This window comes from Ochotona princeps, chromosome 5 (assembly GCF_030435755.1).
Source record: "Ochotona princeps isolate mOchPri1 chromosome 5, mOchPri1.hap1, whole genome shotgun sequence".
Classification (NCBI taxonomy): domain Eukaryota; kingdom Metazoa; phylum Chordata; class Mammalia; order Lagomorpha; family Ochotonidae; genus Ochotona; species Ochotona princeps.
This window is the reverse complement of record NC_080836.1, coordinates 52,695,272-52,718,229: the sequence shown is the minus strand read 5'-3', so window position 1 is coordinate 52,718,229 and position 22,958 is coordinate 52,695,272. Positions and strand designations below refer to the sequence as shown.

The 22,958-nt window shown below is 43.1% G+C and overlaps 1 protein-coding gene across 6 annotated transcripts in view; it reads right to left on the bottom strand.

Moving 5' to 3' along the window:
• The window catches only part of RAPGEF4 (Rap guanine nucleotide exchange factor 4), a 339,309-nt gene that overhangs the window by 40,460 nt on the left and 275,891 nt on the right, over positions 1–22,958 (bottom strand). For all 6 annotated transcript variants that reach the window (XM_058664642.1, XM_058664640.1, XM_058664643.1 and 3 more), the window contains 6 exons: positions 22,513–22,573; positions 20,956–21,032; positions 20,167–20,313; positions 18,485–18,600; positions 13,196–13,284; positions 8,203–8,281 (listed from right to left, as the gene is read on the bottom strand). In XM_058664642.1, the coding sequence (XP_058520625.1) occupies positions 8,203–8,281; positions 13,196–13,284; positions 18,485–18,600; positions 20,167–20,313; positions 20,956–21,032; positions 22,513–22,573 (569 nt within the window). The remainder of the gene's footprint in view (positions 1–8,202; positions 8,282–13,195; positions 13,285–18,484; positions 18,601–20,166; positions 20,314–20,955; positions 21,033–22,512; positions 22,574–22,958) is intronic.

The following is a 22,958-nucleotide window of genomic DNA, read 5'->3' as shown; positions in this document are numbered from 1 at the left end:
GCCTTATTTCCCTCAAAAACGCTTATCTATGAAGATGGAGGTACAGATAAGACTTCCTCCACAGCACAATGCTGGTCTGCACTCAAGGATTCTACTCAACAGGTGGCATCCTGTCCTACTCCTCAACTGCCTGCTGCACGAACTGTTTAAGGAACATAAAGAAGAATGTATACGGCGTTGATTCTATCTGACATGGTCACAGGTGAGGTACAAGGGCTTTTGTTTGTCCTCTCCACAATGTCCCCATGCTTTTAGATTGATGAGACTTTTGACTTCTATGAATCTCATTTAAAAAAAAATGGAGGGAGCAGGAAATCTGTTGCCTTTAGGTAGCAGTCAAAGAATAAAGTCTATTTAAGCAGATTTCTTGTTCCAACAGGTCAAGATTGCAATGTCAAAGAATAGTATTTCAAATACAGCATGTTTATAAGTTCAGACACTCTAGGAGGATTGAGGAAAACCTGTCTAAGTAAAAGTGGAATCATGCATGAACAATGTGAGGGGAAAGTGCCAAGAGGAATAAAATTTAACTCCTCTACAGGAAAATGACAATTTAAAAATGATTACAAACAAGTAAGTATCATGAATCTAAGAGATAGTTAACATCGGAAGAACATTAACTGAAATAAATACTTGGTTCATGCTTATGTGGATGGCAGACAGAAAAAAATCTAATGATTCTGTCACAAACTCAGCAAGGAAAAGTTGCTCCTGAATAAGATTCCTGATTCCACGATACTTGGTTGTAGGCTCACTGCTACTCACTAAATATCATTACACCTTCTGATTATTCGAATTCTAACTTGAGGTTTCTCTTATTAAAAAAACAACTTACGCTAAGATTATTAAGTCAAAATCTTTAACAGTTGAACCTTGTCTTAAATTCATCATGGATCTTTTGATTCCCTAGCTAAGGACTGGGAACACAGAAAGATTAAACCAGAAAACTCTCAAATGTTGATTAACTGATTACCTTAAACAACACAACTGCATTGTTTAAAATGCTATGGAAGTAAATTTTTTCAAGAAAAACAGAAAAAAGTTCTCCTCAAATCACAGCAATTTTAGACCCTTTCCCTAAGCTACCTGCATTCCCAGGTTTGCCAAGATATCAAACACACATCAGAGATGCCCTTTAAGTCGGTCATAAGGAAATCACTGTCAGGTACATTAAGTTTATACAAATCTCAGCTTTCCCATCTCTGCGTTCAGTCTGCATGATGACAAACTGGCCTAGGAACTAAACCTCTGTTGAACTTGACCAGCTCCTTGCACCACAGGTATGTGCAGCTGGGGACAGACAGGATCTGTTTTCACTATTATTAGGGCAGAAAACCAGAAGGGGTGAAGGTCATGGTGTAGGACATAACTCTCCACCTGGCCACCAGCAGGCTTAATATTCCATTGAATCATTTTCCTCACGCCGGCTCTGCCGTTCAAACACTGTAATTATTTCATATATTTTTACCTTGTTATTACTTACTCACCACAGGCACCTGTAATTTTTCTGTATTTTTTTTTTACTGCTCATTTACTTATTCTTAATTCAGCTAATAATGGTGCCATGTATTAAACGATGATGGGGAAAGTAAGTGAAAACCTGCCAGGATGTAGAGGAAGCAGATTCATTACAGCCTACAACAGGGAATAACATATTTTGTATACTTTTTGCAGTAAGTACATGCTAATTATGCAGCTATTTATAAAACACTTATCAACATTCAAACTGATACTCTTCAATGTTGTTGTTTTCTAAAATCCCTGATTTACATACAAGATCTCTGCTTGCAGCTGAAAACAAACTTTGGGGGCCATTTGCCCACCAGTGCGGCAAAGCTTCCACCCTTTCTTTACGGCTGTGCCAGCTTTCTCGCATGAAGGTCATGGCAGTCTTTATATGGGGCTTAAAGGTTTCTAAGGCACTTTCACACACAGAGCCTCATTTGATCTTCACAACGACATGGCTAGGTGGGTAGGGCAAACATAATTACCTGTATTATCCTAAAGGGGCTCGCGGAGGTTAAGGGTAATTGTTGAGAAATACAGCTTCTAAGCAGGTCCTTAGAACAGCTCTTCTGACTTCTGGACTTGGCTTTCCCCATAACAGTCTGTGACCCTTTTATTGCTTCACTTGCCTTTGTGGAGCAGCCCAACACCTTGGCGGTGGGGCCTGACCCTACCTTGATGTGGTATGCTCTTGGAAACGCAAGTGCAAGATTTAGAATGTCTGGGCTTCCCCGCTTAGAACCTTCGTGTAAGCTCACGGACTGTTTACAACCTTGGCTTCCTCCTGAGCAGACTTCACAGGGCTGTTGTTAAGGATGAAATGAGATTAAGAGAAATGAATTATGCACCACTGCGCCCGAAATAAGTCACGGCATTTCCAGAAAGTTTATGGAAAAATGAGTTTGGGGCAAAAATTGAAACTCATGCACAGCTTCCTCATATTACATATTTCCCATGTATTACAAAAATCAGGGTTTTTGCTTGTTTTTTTACACTAAAATTAACTCACACTTTAAAGTCTATTTTCCATTTTTTCTACAAACTCATCTCGGTTATCAAATGACTCTCCATGCTCCCAGGGAAGTCATCTTATTCGTATTGGACAGTGTCCCGACCTGCAGGACACGACGTTCAAACCCTGAGGGTGGACTGGGAATGCTGGGCTGCTCGCCCAAGAAACACACGGACACTAGTACTTGGTGGAAAAGAGTGCCTCTCTCTTTATTTTTACTCCTCATATATATACCTTCTTCTCTAGGGGAAGGGGAGAAAGGGAGGGGTTTCCTGGGAGTAATTATCTTCCCTGAAGCAGGGAAGGAACTAATCATTTATATTGAAACAGGGGAGGAACTAATTATTTGAACAGGAACAAGGGTGGAGGTTCTATTCTGCTTGCTCTACAGAGGATGTTTTGGCCTAATATCCTGCTTGCTGTAGCCCTGCCTGTAGGCTTTTGCAATGCAACAGGCTGTCAGGTAGGCCAAGTCTAAGGCCCATAAGTCTGTGGCTCCTAACAGGACAGTTTTAGAATTTTTCATCAGACTTGATTTTGGGTTTAACTCTGCTATGCTAGTCCTACAACACAAACTTGTGTGCACCTGTTAATGCTGACCTCACTGGAGCCCCTTCTGTACTGTCAATTTCTTTAGGCATCTCCCATTGTCTTGTTCATAATCTTTGTCCTGGCCAGCTTTCAGAATTCTGTTCACTTTCTGAACTCTCTAGTTCTTGCCTACTCCCTGAAAGTCTCAAACCAGCGGCTTGAACTCACTGCAGAACAGTTAGGACATGTCCCAGTACAACGTACTACCTGGGTTCAAATCCTGTTCTAACTTTAAACAACCATGTAACTTGAGGGCAGATTACTTAACAGTTCAATCTAACTTTCTTTTTGTGGATAATAAATGAAGAGAGTATATAGCACCTAGTGTTGATATGAAAAAAATACACATGAAATGCCTGTGGCATGCTGGATAAGACAGCCACAACCACTTTTTCCGAGTGGCACAAGATGGCCACATGCCCATCAAGCCAAATCTCCTCTATTAGAAATCAGCTCTCAAGTTGTATATCTACAGAAATAGATTGCTCTGACAGTGCAATATGGATCAAACACTCTTAGAATCAAATGGGGACTCCGCCGATAAAATTTGGCAGCAATAAAGTAAGTTGAAAGTTTTCCTTAGAAATCCAATAAATGTTTTTGATACTTGGTTTCATCTAAAGCGTATGAATCTGAGGCTATTTTTGTAAATTTCTCACAAACAAGGAAAGCACTCTTTGTCAAATATTCCCCTCAGAGAACCCACACATACTTGGCCAGAAAACATCTCCAGGTCATTTTTCACAGAGAAACACATGATTGGCACCCTTCCTTTTCCAGAAGGAAAATTGCTGTGTTTGTTTCAGCACAGGAATAAAATGCAAGAAAAGAAAAAAAAAGGGAGGGGGCTAAGCCTTGGTGGCCAATCCATATTCAATTTTTTTTTCTTTTTAATTCCAAGCTCAGAGCATTAAATTTATGTTCAACACTAAGCCAGAGAACATTAGTATGGTAGTAGAAAATATTTTACCAAAGTGATGGCTGTATTGAAATTTCTGTAAGTTTAATTATAAGTCATTTTCATTTAAAATTCTTTTAGCAGCAGTAAGAGTCTGTCCTAAACAAAAAAGACTTGTATTCAGTGACACAAAAGAAAAAAGCCAAAAATGAAAGAACAACAACAAAAAAAAATGTACTGGCACAGAAAGCTTCAGAATCGGTCCAAATGCTAATGATGTTATCATGGACCTTATGTTTCCCCGTCTTCTCGTTTCAGCTTTATCATACGGTACAGTCTCCTCAGTTTGTCGCTGGGAACTGGAGTTCCATATTTCTGTATCCTTTTCTTAACTGTTGAAAAGCCTCCTGGGGCCATGTGGTGCCTCAGTAGGCTAATTCTCCACCTGCAAGTGTCAGTTTGTATCCCGGCTGTCCCACTTCTGATCCAGCTCCCTGTTAATGGCCTGGGAAAGGCAGCTGGGTGGGAGGTAGGGCGGCCTGAGTCTTTGAGCCTTGGGCTTGTGTGGGAGACCCAGAAGAGGATCCTGGCTCCAGCTCCAGTCATTCTGGCCATTTGGGAAGTGAACCATGGGATGGAAGATCATTCTTTCTTTCTCTTTCTGTCTCTGAATGTGTCTTTCCAATAAAAATTGAAAGGGTTTTGTACATAGCAGTCCAGAAAGCCACTGGTCCAGTCTACCTTGGGCCTACAATTTGAGTGTCAGTCATTGGCAAGAGCAGTCAGTCACTCTGTGTAGCCAGACTGACCAATCAAGTTGTCAGGGAGATTGATTGATTGATTCTATTTGCTATTTTACACTCCGAATAACTGCAATAGCCAGGCCTGTCCAAGCTGAAGCCAGAAACCTGGAACTGCTGCTTGGGCCATTCTTCACTGCTTTCTCAGGCACATTGTCAAAGTGTTGGATGGGAAGCAGAGCAACTGGGATACGAACCAGCACCCATGTGGGATGCCAGTATCGCAGGTGGTGACTAGCCCATTAAGCCTCAATGCCAACACCAGGACTTTTTCTTTTTGCTTATACACAAGCAGGATAAATTCCTGGGCTCTGGGAACTCCCTCACTAAGCATCACAGAATGACAGTTCTTGTCAGAGGGTCGCTGTCCTATATCATAGGACCAAGCCTATGTTGTCACTAACCATATATGACTATTAAAGTTAAATGAATAATAATTCAGTAATATTAAAAATTCAGTTCCTCATAGCTGTTGGTTTCCACGCTAGTGGTGATGGACTAGCAGTGGTATGGAAAGATTCCACTCCTGCGGGATGTTCTAGCCACAAAGCTCACTCTGGCTTCTCCCCATAAGACTCGTTTTCCACTAGAAACCTTCATTGGTTATGATCACATCGCTGAGTTCCCCAGGCAAATAGACACACAGGTCAATAGATCTCCCTAAGAGCCTTGGCACATTGGCAAAACTATTAAGATTGAAAAAGCATGTTGTTCCGGAATGCATTCAGAAAATTCTGGAGGATTTTTAGGATAGATTGATGTCTTACAAAGCCCTTTATTTGATTGCAATGAATAGGATCTGCTTGATTTTGCCCAACCAAAGTATCAATAAGCATGTTAACAAATGTTCTATGACTCCAACGAAAGGTTATAGAATCAGTAACAGTTTAAAGAAGGTGGAAAAAATGACAAAACTCAAACTGGGGAGCCTAAGACCTGGATGACAGGTCCATTTGCTTTGGGGTAGCTTCTCTGTTTCTAAGAGGAGTTCAGGAACGCTCTGGGGTTCTCATTTGTAAAACAAAACTAACACAAACCCAATAAGATTCTCTAAGTAGTTTACTTACATAGTATAGTAGTTATATAGTATAATACTGGTATAGTATGTAAGTAATATACAACGCTTTAAGGAGTATAAAATGGGCCAGTGTGCTCAGAATGGTGTTTGATACACAGACTTGATTGAAAACTGCACAGCAAAGGGCAATGACAGTTCTGCAGGACCCAGTGTGAAGGAGGGCGTCTGAGGGCAGTAGGGAATATGGATCACCCTAGTCCCCAGGAAGTCCTCAGCCTACCAATGGAAGAGGGAGGAGTTGAGACCACAGGAGTCCTGTGATTCTACTGGTCCCTCATTTGTCTTCCCCTCCCTGCCATTCTCATTTTCCCTCTACCTGGCTGCAGTAGGGACTTTTCTTCCAAGAGCTGTTGCTACTGGTTACTCAAAACCATGTCAATTCCATAACATTGCAAATTGCTGTTGATGTTATATTGGGACTCTTAATTGACTGTGATGATATTCTGCCAGCTCAAACTTCAGACCAGAAAAGGTCTCCCCAAGAAACTGTTCAACCAATCTGGACAATAAGTAGCTGGACTCTATGCTTGGTATATGTTTGCAATGAAAGAATCTTGATTGAATTTGAACTGTAATACTGCATCAAGGTGGAGGAATCCACCGGGGGGAGGGGAGGGGGAGGGAGGGGGGGATTCCCAGAGCCTATGAAACTGTCACATAATGCAAAATAATTAACAATAAAAAAAAAAAAAAAAAAAAAATAGAAGCTAGTGATACAAATGTATATGTGCAATTCTTGGAGAACTAACTAATAAATGCTACCATCAGAATGTGCAAAAACCGCACTCTTTGTGTTACGGCCTTGTGTTGTAAAGACTGCATGACTCGGCCCATTGGGACTCACTTTGCTCGTTTGGTATGCCTTAGGTTTATCAAACACTAAAACACAAGTGAACCCAACGGTGGCTTTTATTTTTCCTTCTGACAAATCTCAAAGGTCTAATGATGATTACCATGCATGGAGTTAAAGAGCATGGAGAAATCCTGAATATGTTAATTTGACTTGACAAAAACTGAATATGAGCCAGAAAGAATATATAATATATATAAGTCTCATTAAGCTGTCATTACTTGGAAAGATGGCTTCTAGTCAAATAAACACCCAAATCTCACCCTTGCAGCTCCCTCTGAGAAACACATTCAACTCCAATCTCCTATCCCCACACATTCTGCAGACTTTAAAAAGAGAATTATGGGTGAATAAGAAAATGAGAATCAGGTAATTATAATTTTGAAAAAGAAAACACACTACATTGATTGGATTGCTAAAAAAAAGTAATTCTCCTTTAACATAATTGACTTCTTCAGAAAGTCAAAGTATTTGGGGGTCTAAATTTTTACTGCTTTAAAAATAAATTGGAATTTGAAAATTTACTTTCACCTGCTCCCTAAAGCTTGAGGGGGTGGGGGGAACTCAGACTTCTTTTACAATGTTCAGCCACTGATCTTATTCAACACAGCATTAAAAAGCTGGCCCAAACAAGCTCAGTCTTCAGGCTGTCTAGTGGAAATGCCCTTGGTACCTTTAAGTCAATGTGATAATCACTTAAAAACAAAAAAACAGAGAAGGAAATTTTGTTCCTTGGAAGAAGAGTTACACCAGACTAGGATGAAGAAAAGCAAAGCCTCCACTAGGGTGATGTGCACTACCTTCAGCAGGGCAGCAACATAACTGACACTGTAGCCTGGAGAAAGAACACAGGACCACCATCAGTCCATCCCACCAAGCAGCCTGGCCGAGTCTTAGAGTGGGAGTGGATCTGTCATAAAGGCAAAGTCCAGCACGTTCGTTGCTCTCTCACTCTCACTCTCATGCTCTCTTGCCCTTCCACCTGTCACCATAGGTTGAAATAGCACAAAGGATCCTACCAGATGCCAGCACTGTGCACTTGGGTTTCTCAGCCTCTACAGCCATGAGACAAAGGCCTCTCTATTCATTATTGACTCTCCAGGTTCAGGTATCTTGTGATAGCAGTAGAAAAAAAGACTAAGCCACTCCTAGATTTGTTTCTGTAACTGTCTCCACCCCCCTCCCAGGCACAAATATTTCTTGCCAGCATCACCATGAAGTGATCTCGTGCACCTTTCTCTACACATATGAGGAGGTGGAAACACACCTACATGCATGGTAGACCTACAGCAAAAATAACTGGAGTCTACCTGGGGGAGAACCACTGGCATCTTAGAGCTTGATGAGAACAGCAAGCCCAACTCTGGGTGGGATGTGACTTACCTTCAGAGGGTAAGGTGAGACAATGGCTGTGCACCCATGGGGAACCTACAGGGGGACAGAGACTTACCAACAACAAAAGGATATTGGGCGACAAGGGCAGGGCAAAGCTGGATATTTGGCATAAAAACACAGTGCATCAGAACAAAGTCATTTAAGATAGAATCTGGAGGGGAGAAAAGCAGAGGAGGAAATTAGGTTACTGTGGAAGCCAGAGTACCTATTCATTTGTTCATTGCTACCAGTTCTTATGCATTGGTCTAGGATATGATTTTACCATACATAGAAGCACTTGATAGACAAATAATGGTAAGAACAGCTTGAAATGAAAGCTAGAATTTTTAGAACATTAAAAAGAGCCAATATTACATAATGGCATTAGTCGCCTTAGCCTCAAGTAATTCTCTTAAAATAAATTATTAAGGAGTCTTTCACCAGGGTGGTGTTATACACACAGAATAAAAACATAGTTGTTTCTCTATCTACTTTATGGCATACTTATTTTTTTTAGCATCTTTATTTCTTTTTAAACTTATTCCCAGTGGATGAAAGATAAGAAGGTGATAGAATGGCCGGGGAAAGAGATAGTAAAAGCAGAGAGATGATGAAGGGACAGGAGAAGCACCAGAGAAGGATGGGGAGCAGCCAAAGCTCTCCAGTAGGAGAAAATGGTGACCATCCAACTGTGAAGGGAGAATCCTCCCTGCAAAGACAGCACAACCCAGCTGGTCCAGGTGGCAGCACCCCTTGGTGCCAAATCTAGGAGCCAAGAGTGTGCCTATTGCCACTGGGAACTCAAGGCACCATGCGGTGATTCAGTTAGTAAACAGAACCCTGCTGACTGAGACTTGGGAAACTCAAATAGCTCTTCAAAATAGGAAGTGATGAGAAACTCACAACTTTGTATGCTATATTTCCAGTGTCTGTGTTATTAATGACCTTGTATTGGCAAACTATGAATCAGTGATTACAGGTGTCACCATCATGCTTGTTTAGGTATATTGTAATCCCAGGTGGTTGTCACTCAGTGTCACCAATCATTCTAGTCCGATCATACTGAACCAGAGAAGCATGGCAGGTGCCAGACAGACGCTCTATAAACTTTGTACTTGAAGCAAAGAAGACCCATGGCTTCTCTGAGTTTAATATCTGCAGGCACTTTGGCAGGCTGTTTGCATTCTCTGGCTGCTTGCATGCCAGCCAAAGACCTAGGCAGCACAGGCAGGGGAATTCTGCAAATGCAAACATTTGACATGGGTGGTCTACGACAGGGGAGCTAGTCCCCCAGCATGGCCAACCTTCCCAAACTCACATTTCATGGTCATTTTCTCATCTCTACTCACATGCAGCAACACTTCAGAACTGATTTTTAAGCAATTGTTTCCTGCTAGAAAATAATTTCCCAAGTCAATCTGACTAATGCTGGCCCACAGAGGTAAAAAATCTAGGAGGCTAATGGTGCTTAGGTAAAAAAATATTGACGCTCTGGTAAACTAGGAGAATGCCTTGTCATAACTCAGTGATATTTGTTTCTGTGATGTAGACAAGTTTCACTCTAACTCTGGCATTCCCCACTATATGGCTAATTTATACACATTCTGGGTCCTCCACTTCACCATATCTACATGCTATATGTACCTGCTCTAAGATTCTTTTTAACATCCAGGAAAGTAATGGGGGACAATAGCACCTTGAATTTATGAGAAAGACATTCATTTATTTGTTATCCACAACCATGAATACTTGTAACTTAAAAAATAATCAGAAAATCAGGGCATGAAAGCCAATATTCATTATAGTCTCAGTCTCTCTCTCTCTCTCTCTCTCTCTCTCTCTCTCTCTCTCTCTCTCTCTCTCTTTCTCTCTCTCTCACACACACACACACACACACACACACACACACAAAATAGAAGGATCACAAATCCTATCCTATAGCATCAGCCATAGAATGCTTATAGTCTTCCATTTTTAAAGAAGCAATCACCCAATCTCCATTTCCCCAAGAAGTGACTTTCAAAGGCAGGCTGCACTTGTTCTCCATGGGCAGGAAGGATCTGTTAGAAGTCCTCCTGTCTAAGTTGCTAGCAGCTTCCTTCTGAGCCAATCTGAAATGCAAGGAAGACTCTGCCTCTTGCACCGAGCAACCATACACCCCACGCAGCCATGTTTTTTCCTGACCTGTGGTCCTGGACCTCTAGTTTTGATGTTTCATTTGCCTGTTGAGAGCACTTTCCTCCTAACTGGTTTCTCTATTATTAATAGAGTGCTTTTCTATTCTCTGCACACAGTTGTCTTCTCCTTTTTTCTTTATTTTTTCAATTTTATTTTTATTGGAAAGTCAGAGAGGAGGAGAGACACGGAGGAAGAGCTTCCGTCCACTGATTCACTCTCTAAGTGGCCACGACAGCCAGAGCTAAGCCAACCTGAAGCCAGGAGCCTGGAGCCTCCTCTGGGTCTCCCACATAGGTATAGGGTCCCAAGGTTTTGAGCCATCCTTGACTGCTTCCCCAGGCCACAAACAGGGAGCTGGATGGGAAGTGGGGTTGGAATTAGAATTGGTGCCTATATGGGATCCTGGTGTGCCAAAGGCAAGGACTTTAGCTGCTAGGCCACTGCTCAGGGGCCCACAGTTTTGTTTTTCTAGCGAAGCCCTTTATCAGAGTCCTCTTGCCTGGATACCTTTAACTACTTTCAATGCTTTAGTGTTGTTTTTGTGACGCTCCAAAAACTGTACCCCAAATTCTTCCACCTTCTCTTCCTCCTACTTGTGAACATGCCAGCCCTGTAGAAACCAGGATGCTCCTTCTTCCTTGCCCTCAGCTGGTCGGGCCAGGAAGCTCCCACAACCCTCTGCTGTGTTGATGTTTCCTGCATATTCCTTTGAGCCTCTAGCTAATTATCAGTTCCCTGAGGGCAGGAAGGGGCTTTCCTTTTCACAGGCCTAGCCCAAGGCATCCAGTGCAGCTCTTGACTGCCAAGATGCTCAAAGGAACTGAAGACCCAACCTGGGGCTAGCATGCACCGGGATCCCATACAGGTGCCAGTTCATGTCCCAGTTCCTCTACTTCCCACTCAGCAGTAGACCATGCCCAATTCCTTGGGATTTTGCACCAGGAGCTCCTGGCTCCTGGCTTTGGATGGCCTCAACCTTTGGAGGTTACCTGGGGAGTGAGCCAGCAGACAGAAAATCTGTTTCTCTTTTTCTCTGTAAATCTGCATTTCCAATTAAAAAAATTTAAAAAGAAAGTAGATCCACACAAAATCTAATGAAGAGGTGAAATTAGAAGTCAGTGGTAAAGTCCTCTTAAAAGGTATATACCACTAGGAATGCTACTTCTCCTTGACTATATAGCACAAATCAATGGCTACTGATTTGAGCCATTACTAAGGGTTTGAGAGAAACCTGTGAACTTCTTTTAATGAGCAACACTCCTCTATATTTTCAGAACACTGAAAATATTAGTTCATGACATCATTCTGAGACAGGCCAGTAACCTCAGGAACCAAGGAGAAAGCCGAATGGGGGGCTGTTCTAAGATCATACAAAATGTGGAAACCAAAGTGCCAGCATGGACAAGGTCTTGAATGCTCAGCTCACTCTAAGGAGGGTTCTGTGTTAAAATGGTTAAAATCATTTATTTATTTGAAAGAGTGGAAGAGAAAGGGAGGAAGGGGTGAGGAAGGGAGAGAGGGAGAAGGAGAGAGGGGGAGAGAAGGGAGAGAGAAAGAGCGAAATGTTGTTCTCCCTCCCAATGTGTTGGTTCATTCCCCAGATGCCCACAACATCTGCAACCAGACCAGGACAATGCTATGAACCAAGAATTCAAGGACCCAAGTCTCTGAGTCATTTCTGCTGCCCTCAAGGACCTGCACTGGCAGAAAGCCAGAGGCAAGAGCTGTAGTTGGAAATCAAACCTAGATACTCACTCTAGCATGGAAATCAGTCATCTTGATTGCTAGGTTCAATTTTGCCCAAATGAGTTCGACTTTACCCTTCCTAAAATGTGTGACCTACGCAGATCACCAGTACCCAAAATGTGGCCTCACTTGGAAATATGTTCTTTGTACATAAGGTCAAGGTCAGGTGTGGGGATGTGTGTGGGTCCTAATCCATTATGACGAGGCATTATTGTTAAGGGGGAACGAGGACTCAGAGGCAGACAGGTATGCAGGGGGAAGAGACATGGGGCATACGGAGGTGAGGGTGCTGCTTCGATGCCAACAGTGGCCAGCAAAACCAGCGGTTGCCAGGAGAGAAGCACAGAACAGGTTTCCTCCTGGCAGAGCTCTCAGAAGGGATCAGCACTGCTGCCAGCTTCCAGAACTGTGAGACAATAAAATTTTCCTGCTTCCAATACCAGCTTGTGGTGCTCTGGGATGGTAACCCTAGCTACATTCTGGGGCAGCCCAATAATCTACAACCACAGAGAAAATCAGTGGATTCCTCATTGGAAAAAGGCTAGATCTTTCACGAAAGCAGCTTCCTCTGTTTTATGGAAATCAGGGAGAGTTAAATAATAATCTGATAGATGGCTAAGGAAGGTGGGATCTGAATGATAGCTTCTGACAAAACTATAGAAAACCACTCCTAATTCTTACAAAGGTGTTGAAGGTGTCCACAGAGTAGAGCTGCGACTGGACAGCTTGGGCAACATACATCATGTATTCAGGTTATCTGTTACATATATATGTATATGAGTATATATATATATTTTTACAAGGCTATCCTTGTTTGCTTACTTCGTTCATTCATTCAGTCGAGAGGCATACAAACAGAGAGCTCCCATTTGTTGTTTACTCCCTCAATGCCCACATTAGCTGACACTGGGATGGGGCCAGAGCTGGGAGCCAGGAACTCAATCTGGGCCTCCCACATGGGAGGCAGGAATTCAATTACTTAAGCAAGTGCCACTGCATCCCAGGGTCTGTGAGCAAGGGAGGTAGAATTAAGAGCTGGAGCTGAGTAGAGGTACTCTGATGAGAAATGTGGGCATCTTAACTGGCATCTCACCCACTAAGACAAACATCTGTCTCCCATGCATGAACTTAACAGACACACAAAACTGGTCTACGAATGTACCTGTTGCTTCATTTAAAGCTGGCTCAAGGCGTATTGTTTCTAGAAAATGTTCTAAAATTTTTTCAGGTGTTCCTGACATCACAGTATACCTAGATAAGAAATGAAAAAGCCATTAGTTTTTCAAAAAACAAAGAAATCATTAAATTGCTTTAACTTTATTTTTCTATTTGAGATCTCAGGGAACCACACTGATTGGCTTGTGGCCAATACACTCTTCAGGGCAAATGAGACCATGTACCCAGCCAAGGTCACAGGAGGCAAGATCGAAGGCACGAATGAACAAAGCTATAAATGCTGTTCTTTTTTCCCTGCGTGGAGCTGCAGTGATCTTGGAGAGCAGCAGTTCCGGCAGGCTAGAAACTGAGACACTTCAGCATCGCTCCACCAGGAGATGGAAAGGCACACGGAACTCTGGGGACAGCAGGTCTGGTGGGGGAGCAGGTGAGGGAGAAAGGACAGGGAACCAGGTTACCCATATACGGGTTACTCTTACTGAAACTGCAGTCCCACACTGGATTCCCCTGCCTATTTCTGGAACATTCTGTCTTTCCCAACTGTACACTGGCATGTGCTTTGGAAATGCAGCTAATAATAAAACAGGAGAAAACACATCTCCCTTGCCCCCTGCCAATGAAAAGCAAACAAACGCCAGTGGCACCATGAAGAGGCAAGAAATCAGGAGTGAAAAATCCACTTCACGTACCCCAAGGTCAAATATAAGTTATTCTGGGAAGAGGGATGAGTTAGTTATGATTTGAGATGATTCATCCAGGAGGTTCTTCAATCAGAATGGGAGGATTTATTTTTTAAATAGAATGCAGGCTTACTTTGAAGGCATGTTTGAGATGGAGACAGCCAGCTGGAGGCAAAGCACACGAAGGTGTTCTGGGTGCTAGTCCCTCCCCAACGCTCTGACTTTGCCTTTCCACTTGGCATTTCACTCAGCACAAAAGGACCAGGAACAAGCACGACGATGGAAACTTTTCTGCTGCGTAGGACCCACTCAGCCCCAGGAGGACTTCCTGTCTTGCCCACGCCATGCACCCCCTTCCCCTGCCCGTCTGGGACCTTGAGGACAAGATGAAGTCCCCAGGATACCTACACTCTATTCAGGTCTGCACCTCCTGCCTGGGAGGTGGGGAAGAGACAGTTCTTTTCCCCTCTATAGAACCCTGTGCATGTGAACATGGAGATGGGTGAATGAAGCAACCTGGGGATTGAGTAAGGGAACAGACTGATCTACATAGAAGCTAGCTGTTGGCTAAGACCATATTGTGAGGTCACACAATGGCCCGAAGGAAGCCCCAGAGTGAAGTCTTTGAGGAAATCTGTCTTTAGCGCTCATGTCGCCAATGGGATAGAATGAACGGTCTACAGAAGTGTGGTCCAAGTCAGGAAGGCAGGAGGTGGTTCCATCCACATGCAATCAATCAGTATTTCAAGCAGGGATGGGACATACATATGAGTGACTGTCAATGCTTCAAAGGAAACTACTGCTCAGTGCATGCAGTAATCCCCGACACACACAGTTCTCTGAAAGTACTCCTGCATTTATTTATTTTCATGTATTTGAAAGGCAGACATAGAGAGGGCAGGGAGATCTTTCTGGAATTTCAGGAGCTGGGAGTTGAGCAAGGCAGCCCAGTATGAGCTGCTGGAGTAGTGGCCTAACCTCTGAACCAGGACACACACCCTGAGCAGATTCTGAACAGGAAAATTCTCTATGCCATTAAAAAACATGATCTGCAAAGGAGTTTTTCTGTTGGTTGGTTTTTAAAAACAAGTATTACTTAAATTAGAATATAAATGCATAATGAAAAATTTGTTGGAGAAACCTGGCTTGTGATTGTCCATGGCCTTGGGCAGCTGTTGCTCACTAGCTAGCTAGAGAGCTGATGTATCAGAGAAATTTGCTCCCTTGCCAAAAGCTTGGCTCAGATTAAAGGAGGGTTTCACTTTCCAGTATTCTTCCTTTGGAAACCCCTTAGCTATAGCACCATGTCTGGTCAAAAAGAAGTAAGACTTGGGTGCCAAGCTAGATGGTCTGTCACCTCACTGGCTGCAAAGTGGCTTTTCTGAGCCCTACTCACCCAGCCAGCTGGAGAACCACCCCCACGCAACCAGATCTTTCTTTTGTTGCCTATGACTCCCTCTAGTGGTCATCTGTGCTGCCTGCTCATCCCAGCCCCATCTCCAGCCTTCCATCCCAGTTTGCAGGAGGCTGCGAGGAGTGTGAATATTCTCTTGGGCCAGGGAGTCTCTGGCCAGACCCAGTCCTGTGTGATGTGGGGCTCATGTCGTAGCTTTGTTTCATGCTAGACATGGACAGGCAGTGACTGCCTGACTTCTGTTTAAACGAGGTCAAGGCCTCTTGAAGACCATACAGCACGGCCCCTATACCAGTTTAGTCAACAATCAATCAACAGTTGGTTGCAATGTACCGGCTAGGAGGTTTGAAGTTTGGAACTGAACACCTCCCAATGCCAAGTCTGCCAATGAAGATACTTCTACCTGCACCTGGAACAGAAAAGAACCTAAACACAGCATCTTCCTCCAAACAAGATAGACTTGAGCAGCAAGAAAACATCTAAGAGAAAAACAGCACGGTAACAAGAACACCTACCTACCTCCCTTCCTCCCTTCCTTCCTCACTTTCTCCTCCAAGACCACAGAGGACACAAAACGGCAAATGTGTGAAGTTTCTATAATAATTTATAGCCATCACCTCAAATGATCTCGTTACTAACATTTCAATACCACACCCAGAGTTGAGTGGCAGTTTGGCAGGTTTGAAATGTAAATATGTAAACCATTTTAACTTCTCAGAAAGCGAGTCAGAAACATAACATGAAACCAATATCGACACAGTGACCTTCTTGAAGTCACAAAGCACATTGTGAGGAGACAGAGACCCTAAAGCAGCTGCGATATGGTTGTGGCCATGGCATCAAAGCACCCAGAACATGAGCTCCACATTCATGTACATAGAGCTCCTTTTCCACTCTGTTCAAACTCAGGAAAACAGCACAAGAAGCGACCCCTCAAAAGAACAGACTTTCATTCTTCCCAGAATGGATTTGGTGTGGTAAGATTTTGTGTCCACAGATACACCTTAGTGACTTACTGTGAGCATGCACACAATTTGAATTATGTTAGGCAATCTGGACCGAATAACAGGGCACAAAGTGATAGAGAGGAAAATCAGATACAGGCCTAAAATAAACTCAGTGCACATGGTATCTCCTTTCGCAGACCCTGTGGTTTGCTTTCATAAGAAATCTATATTTGGAGGACACCCTGAGTACGAGTCACTGAAGCAAGCCAGTTCTTTGGATTCCTCCCTGAGACAGGAAGGGGTGAAGGAAGGGGGATCTCCAGGGAAACCTCTCTGCCAGAGGTTCCAAGATCAAGGGGAATTCTCCAAGCTCACCTATTTCATCAGCATCATTTCCCTGAGATATCTGAGGCATTATGAAAGAATGAGGAGTGATCACTGCACCATGTCGACTTAGGACCATGAAACATAATGAAGTGAGCCTTTCCACACATCATCTACAAAAGTCTCCAGTCTCATCCTCTTCAGTGCACTGGGAGGACAAGTGTTCAAAACATGTTGGCAAGCGCATTTTCAGGAAGGGAGAGTAGTAACAGGTAGATCAATCAGGACACTAAATGCTAATATTATCATCTTACAAAAAGAATGACAGCGTTTTGTTTAGTGCTTTTTATGGCAGCCCTTTGTCAATACATCAATTAGCAATATTTATTATCCAGGGTGTTTCCAAAAGTTTGTGGATAAGTAGAATTAAAGAGGTTATTTGGTACCAAAATTTTTTGAAATTTATGCACAGCTTTGTCACAATATATATATTTTTTCCCGTAAACTTTTTGAAGACTTGGCGGATAGTGTCGAGCACTTAGTATTTCTATACACTTGTCCCTCAGGACTGTGGGGAGTGCTGCCAGGGCTTCCGGGGTGCCCGGGTCTCTCACCTGTGTATCCTACCATGCATTCCAAGGCATCTCTACGTGACAATACTACTTGATATAATGTAAATGCTATACGACTAGTACTCATACCGTGTCATTTAGAGAACAACAAGGAAACAATATCACCATGTACGGATGCAGTTTTTTCCCCTGACTATTTTTAATCAGTGGGTGATTGATTCTGCAAATGGAAATGCTGTGAATACAGAAGCTTAACTATAAGATATTTTGTTAAAGCTTGGATGCAGAAGGAATCCAGGTATGAAAGCGGGTCAAACTGCACCACACTCCAATCTTGGAGACCCTGGGCCAGAACCGTGCTTCTCTGAGCCTGAATTTCTCCAACTTTTAAAAACATGCATAATTAGGATTAGATCAAATCAGCAAAAATTAGATTGAATGTATACATTCAAGAGGAGTGTGGTTCTTCTTGCCCTCTTTGCAAATATGTCGATTCATCTAGATGAAAGTGTTCAAGCTTTAGGGCTTTAGCCCAAACAATAAAAATTCATCAGTTCGCCACTTACTTGGCAAAAAGAAAATTATTTGAGATCCATTTTCCTTAAACTTACTGTTTGGTGATATTTCTTTAATTACAGAATCCATTGGTGTGTTATTTTTTTTTCAATGAAACTAAGATCTAAAATTAATCCCCATTTTTAAAACTCGATTCTGCAAGTTGGTATAACTTCTTAAGATCACACTCCCTGATTCTTCTGTAGGAGATGGTCTGAAAAAGAACCGGCTAAACAGAAGATCTAAACAACGTCGTGTAATATCCCTGTTCACGTGAGCAGGAATGAGGAGGAATGAGAGAAAAAGAAAAGTCGTGGGCTGCCTGCAGTCCAAAGACTGCTTTAGATTTGCAATCTGGGTTTCCATCAAGGAGCTTTTTTCCTGACAACAAGATGAAAACATTTGATGAGAGATTCTATTTATGACATGCAAATGCCAGGGTTTCCCCTCACCTGGGAGCCCCGAGCCTCCCCGGCGATGTCCTTCCTACCGCCATTGTTCTCTCCTGTGCCTTCTGTTCCAAAGACTGTGTACAGGGAGAGGATTGGGGAGGAGGGGGTAGAATAATCTCTGTAGAAGGACTCTTAGGCAGCACCATGCTCCACATGCTGCCAGAAATGGACACATTATACTCCACAAGATGTGTGATTAGTCAATAGAGGGGAAAAAGCACACACACGGCTGCCTTCCACAAAAAGGGAGAACATGCTATTGTAGAAATGATGATACGAAGTGGAAAGGTTAATCATAGTCTGGCAATTACAGCATTGGAGGCAAACATACTTCTGCTGAGGCTGTGAGTTTCCTTGATTGGAAGCTCTGTTCCCCGCTGGGACCTTCTCCAGCACCAAGACATCTTGGTCATGTTCTTTCAGTCTGACTGTGTTTGCCTCCACGTCCTGCAAATACAAATGACACCACATGCAGATGCTGCTACTTCCCCAGACAATGACAAAGATTCCAAATGCTTCAGAAACTCATTTGGCGCTTGTGATGCTAATTGTTGCGTCTACAAATTAAGTCATTTTCAAAGTCAAGGGCTGGAACGGTCAGGGAGAGGACCAGATGAAGCTGGAGCCAAGTGCTTAAAGAACTTTGATTCAGACAAACAACAGAGGAGAGCAGTGGCGACTCCATACCAGGCAGAACTGGGAGAGAGGACAGCCCAGCAGGGAGACGGTGGGGCAGAGAAGCACCCAGCTTTGCCAAAGTCCTGTTTCCTTCTGTGCTTGGTTCCCCTAGGGGTGGCATCTTTGTCTCTAATCAAAAGGTCCCTTGAAAAAAAATCAGATTGAAATTTAAAACCCCTTGCCAGTTATTTTGAATGGGTTTGTAAAGTTGTATCAGTGATAATGGTCCTAAGCTGATTCCTTCAAATAATGCTTTGACTGAGTATGAACTTCGTGCAGGTCAACCTTAAAGAGTAAAGTTGGCCCCTCAGCTTCAAAAGCAGTTAATTTTTTTTAAATGTCACGTGCTTGTCCTCAATGTTTGGTCCCAATTTTGAATGAGGCAAGACCCAAATAGAGTCCTATGCAGTGTTCTTTCTATGTAACTCTGTGGTATAAATTTTAAAACTTCCTTTGTATTTAAGACAATACATTCCTAAAATAAACCTTGTCATAAGATACTGCCACCCAAGCTAAATGCTTCAGGCTTCCTAGGGACAGATGTCTGGGCACTAAGAGAGGGGGTGAGGGACATCGTCACCCTTCCACAATCAGTTCTGCACCAGCCACAGCAGAGTCATCTGTCCCGAGGGACCGGGGACTGTGTTTTGCAGACATCATTGCATTTCACCTACACCTTAGCAAGCTTAGAGTAAGCTCATCTGCAGAGTCAACTTCAGGCACAATTTCATGGCACCTTCCTTCACCCCAGTGTTTCTTCATCTACTTACCGATGTCATAAACCTCTTTAGTTTGAGACAGTGGGAGGTAAGGCACTGAACATGAAAAACACTTGGTTGGAGCAACCATGATTGATGTCCATTCCCACCAACTTAGTGTCACTCATAAACCAGAAACAGGTGTGATGAAAGCAGAAAGGTTCACGTTTAGGAAGAGAGGAGATGGACACTGGGAGAGTGTAGGATAGAGAAAGGCATGGGGCAGAGGGGGCTGCCACTGGTTGGGAGAATAAGGAGGGGAAACGTAAAAAAAATGACATGTGAGATGTTACAGAGAAACTTCTCAGACTTCCACATTTGCCAAGACAATCCTCCCCACCTTGAGCCCTCGTGGTGCAGGTGTGTGCAGAAGTACTGGGGTCCTGCTCAGCACCTCACACTTGCAGCCTTCTTAGAGGATGGTCCCTGCACCCAGTTCACACACCAGCACATGGAACATACCAGTGTTGTTACCAAGGCCCTTCATCCTAGAGCATTCGTTCAGCATGGGACTGCTCAAGCAACACCAAAATTGGGCCTTTTGTGGCAAAAGGAAAACACTTAGCTTTGGACTCACCCTCAGGATCCGGTTGAAATCCTCCTTGTCCACTCTTAGAAAATGGCAGTTGTCTTCTCGCAAGACGATGGAGGCAGCTCGTGGAGCATCGTTCACCAGCGCTAGCTTGCCAAAGTCATCTCCTTCATGCAGGGTGCACACCACTCCCTGGGGAGAGCAAAGTCTTCAGATGAGGACGGTCCCTGGAACAGCACAAACAGCCACCTGCTCCTCCACAACACCCTTCCCTTAACACAGCAGCCACCCATGCGTAGGGCAGCATGCCACAGGGAAAACATGGAATCACAGCCCCATGCTTCATTTTTCTATCGCTGAGCAATATGGACTATGGCTTAACTATAGATATATAAGGATACTTCAAAATTATTTGTGGATGATAGAATGAAAAAAAATGCTTGCTTTGGTTCATTCTCTCAAAATTTCATGCATACAAGGAGTCTTTTAAAAGTTCACAAAAGTACACCTTATGAAAAACAAGGCACAGCTTTCAAAATTTCGCACTGAAATAAAACTTAGCTTTTCATTCCATTTTTTCAGGAAATTTTTGAAGTTCCCTCCTATATGATAACCGCTAAGGAGAGGAGTCCCAGAAAGTGCAATATTGCTCTGGGTATGACAACTGAGCTAGTGTATAGTTAAAGATGGAAGGATGTCCTTTCCAACCGTGTCTTCTACATGGAGACGCAACACTGCTGCAAGCTTCATTGTAACATTGCTAAAACTTAGAGCTATGCTAGTAAAGGGAGCTGAGAGGGGTTTCAAAAGAAAAAGAGATACATGTATCTATACCTTGCCGTAAATGACTACATTCACAGATCCTTTGAGAATAATGTACCAGGATGTTCCTTCTTCCCCCTGGTTAAACACTAAACACAAAAAGATGAAAAGACATATGACAAGAATAGAAGCACATCAATATAAATTACAGCTTATCAAATCATCAGTTCTAAATCCCCAGAATTATGCATATGTGAAGTAAAAAAAACTTATTCAGGTGGAATAGTATCTCCTTTTCTATAAAACATGAAGGAAGAAAAACACCGCACTAGTTCCCATGTGCTAAAAGCCGGTTTTCACCAGCAATCCGTTCCTTAAAGAAGTACACATTTCCCCCACAATTCAGCAAAGCATGATGTGACAGAAAATAGTTTTTAAAAATAATCTGACCAGTAATGTGAAGTTTGAAAACATACAAATCAGCATTATACATTGTTTATACAGAGAGACCTACACGTTTTTAAAAAGCAGGTTGGAATCATAATCACTTGTAGAGTAGGATTTCCTTTGCGGTGGGAAGAAGAATGGTTGAAGGTGGGAATAAGGGACAGTATAATCTCCTTCTTTAGACAACAAGAAAAAAAAATAAGGCATGATGGTACGGGTTGATAGGGTTTTTTTTTAAATATTCTCAATTTTTGTTTGAAACACTTCATAGAAAAACGACACATTTTACTAGGACAGATACTAATGTCAGAAGTATCACCTTTGGGTACTGAAGGTAAAACATTTTGAAATACAATTTTAAGAACATCTTGCTTTGAGCATTCACACTTCTGGCATATTTGACTACCGCATCTCAACCTAAACAAACAAGATTCTTCAAAGTTTTTCCTTAAAAATAGTGTCCCCAGCTTTGTTCAGCTTGGGAAGTACCAGCTTAGAAACAGTGAGCTTTCCTGATTGCAGAAATTTTAGCATGTCAGATGCTTCTCTAAGACAGGTTAGAGAAGGTGGCTTCACCTTTGTAGAGCCTCGACTTTATAAGAAAACTTTTGCAGGACCAGTGGGAAATGGGACCTTCGATAATGTGGCCCACATCTGTTCACAGCAAATGTCAATTTCCTCCTTTTAAAAAGAACTAAGTTAGACCTTGAATTCTGAAGAGATACAAAGTAGTGGTACTATCTATGTAGTTAGGGCAAAGACATTCTCTCAGGCTTAGATTCTACAGCAGAGATGGGAGAAGAGGCAGGATAGCTCATACACTGTCTTGACCGGACATCTCAAGAGAGGAGCTTAGTTCTTTTAAACCTGCCAGTAGCAGCAATGTCTCCGTGAAAGTCACTGTCCAGGGTCCACCTGGAAGAACAGCATCTTGGTTCCTTTCTCTGAGCCAGCAGGGACAGGGCCCAGTGAGGCTCTGGCTGGAAATGCCTGCCAAGCTGCAGCTGCTCATAAGTTGGCAGATGTGGGAAATCATTACAAGTCCAGAGAGACCACGGGCTCCCATGACACCCTGTGAGCCATTCACAGGCCAAGGGGGGGGGGCATTCACCATGAGGCTTGGGTGACACATGCTCACAGGGGTGGCGGCCAGCACAGTGTTCCCTGGCAGGTTGCACTTACACACAGTCCCTCCTTTGGCATGAGACTCAAAGATGAGAACACCTGCTAGCTCTCGTTTCACCTGGAATGGAGAGAGAAGAACGCAGTAAGATCCTAGTTGAAGGCTCTGGGGGCGAGAGTCTTGTGCCAGCTGGCCCTTTGCTAGCCACATGGCCATCTCTCCCCTGCTGCCTGCTGCTGTCTGTAAGGGCCACTTTGACAAGATGTGCTGCTGGATTCTATTTATTTATTTGAGAGGCAGAGAAGGAAAGCTGCCATCTGCTGTTTCACTCCACAAATGCCTGTACAAGGCTGTGTCTGGGCTAGGACCAAAGCCAGGAACTGGAAACTCAATCCAGGTCCCCACAAGGGTTCCAGAAACCCAAACCACTTGAAGCATCATGGCTGCCTCACAGGGTATGCACTGGCCAGAAACTGAAGTAGGAAACTTGAGCCAGCACTTTGGA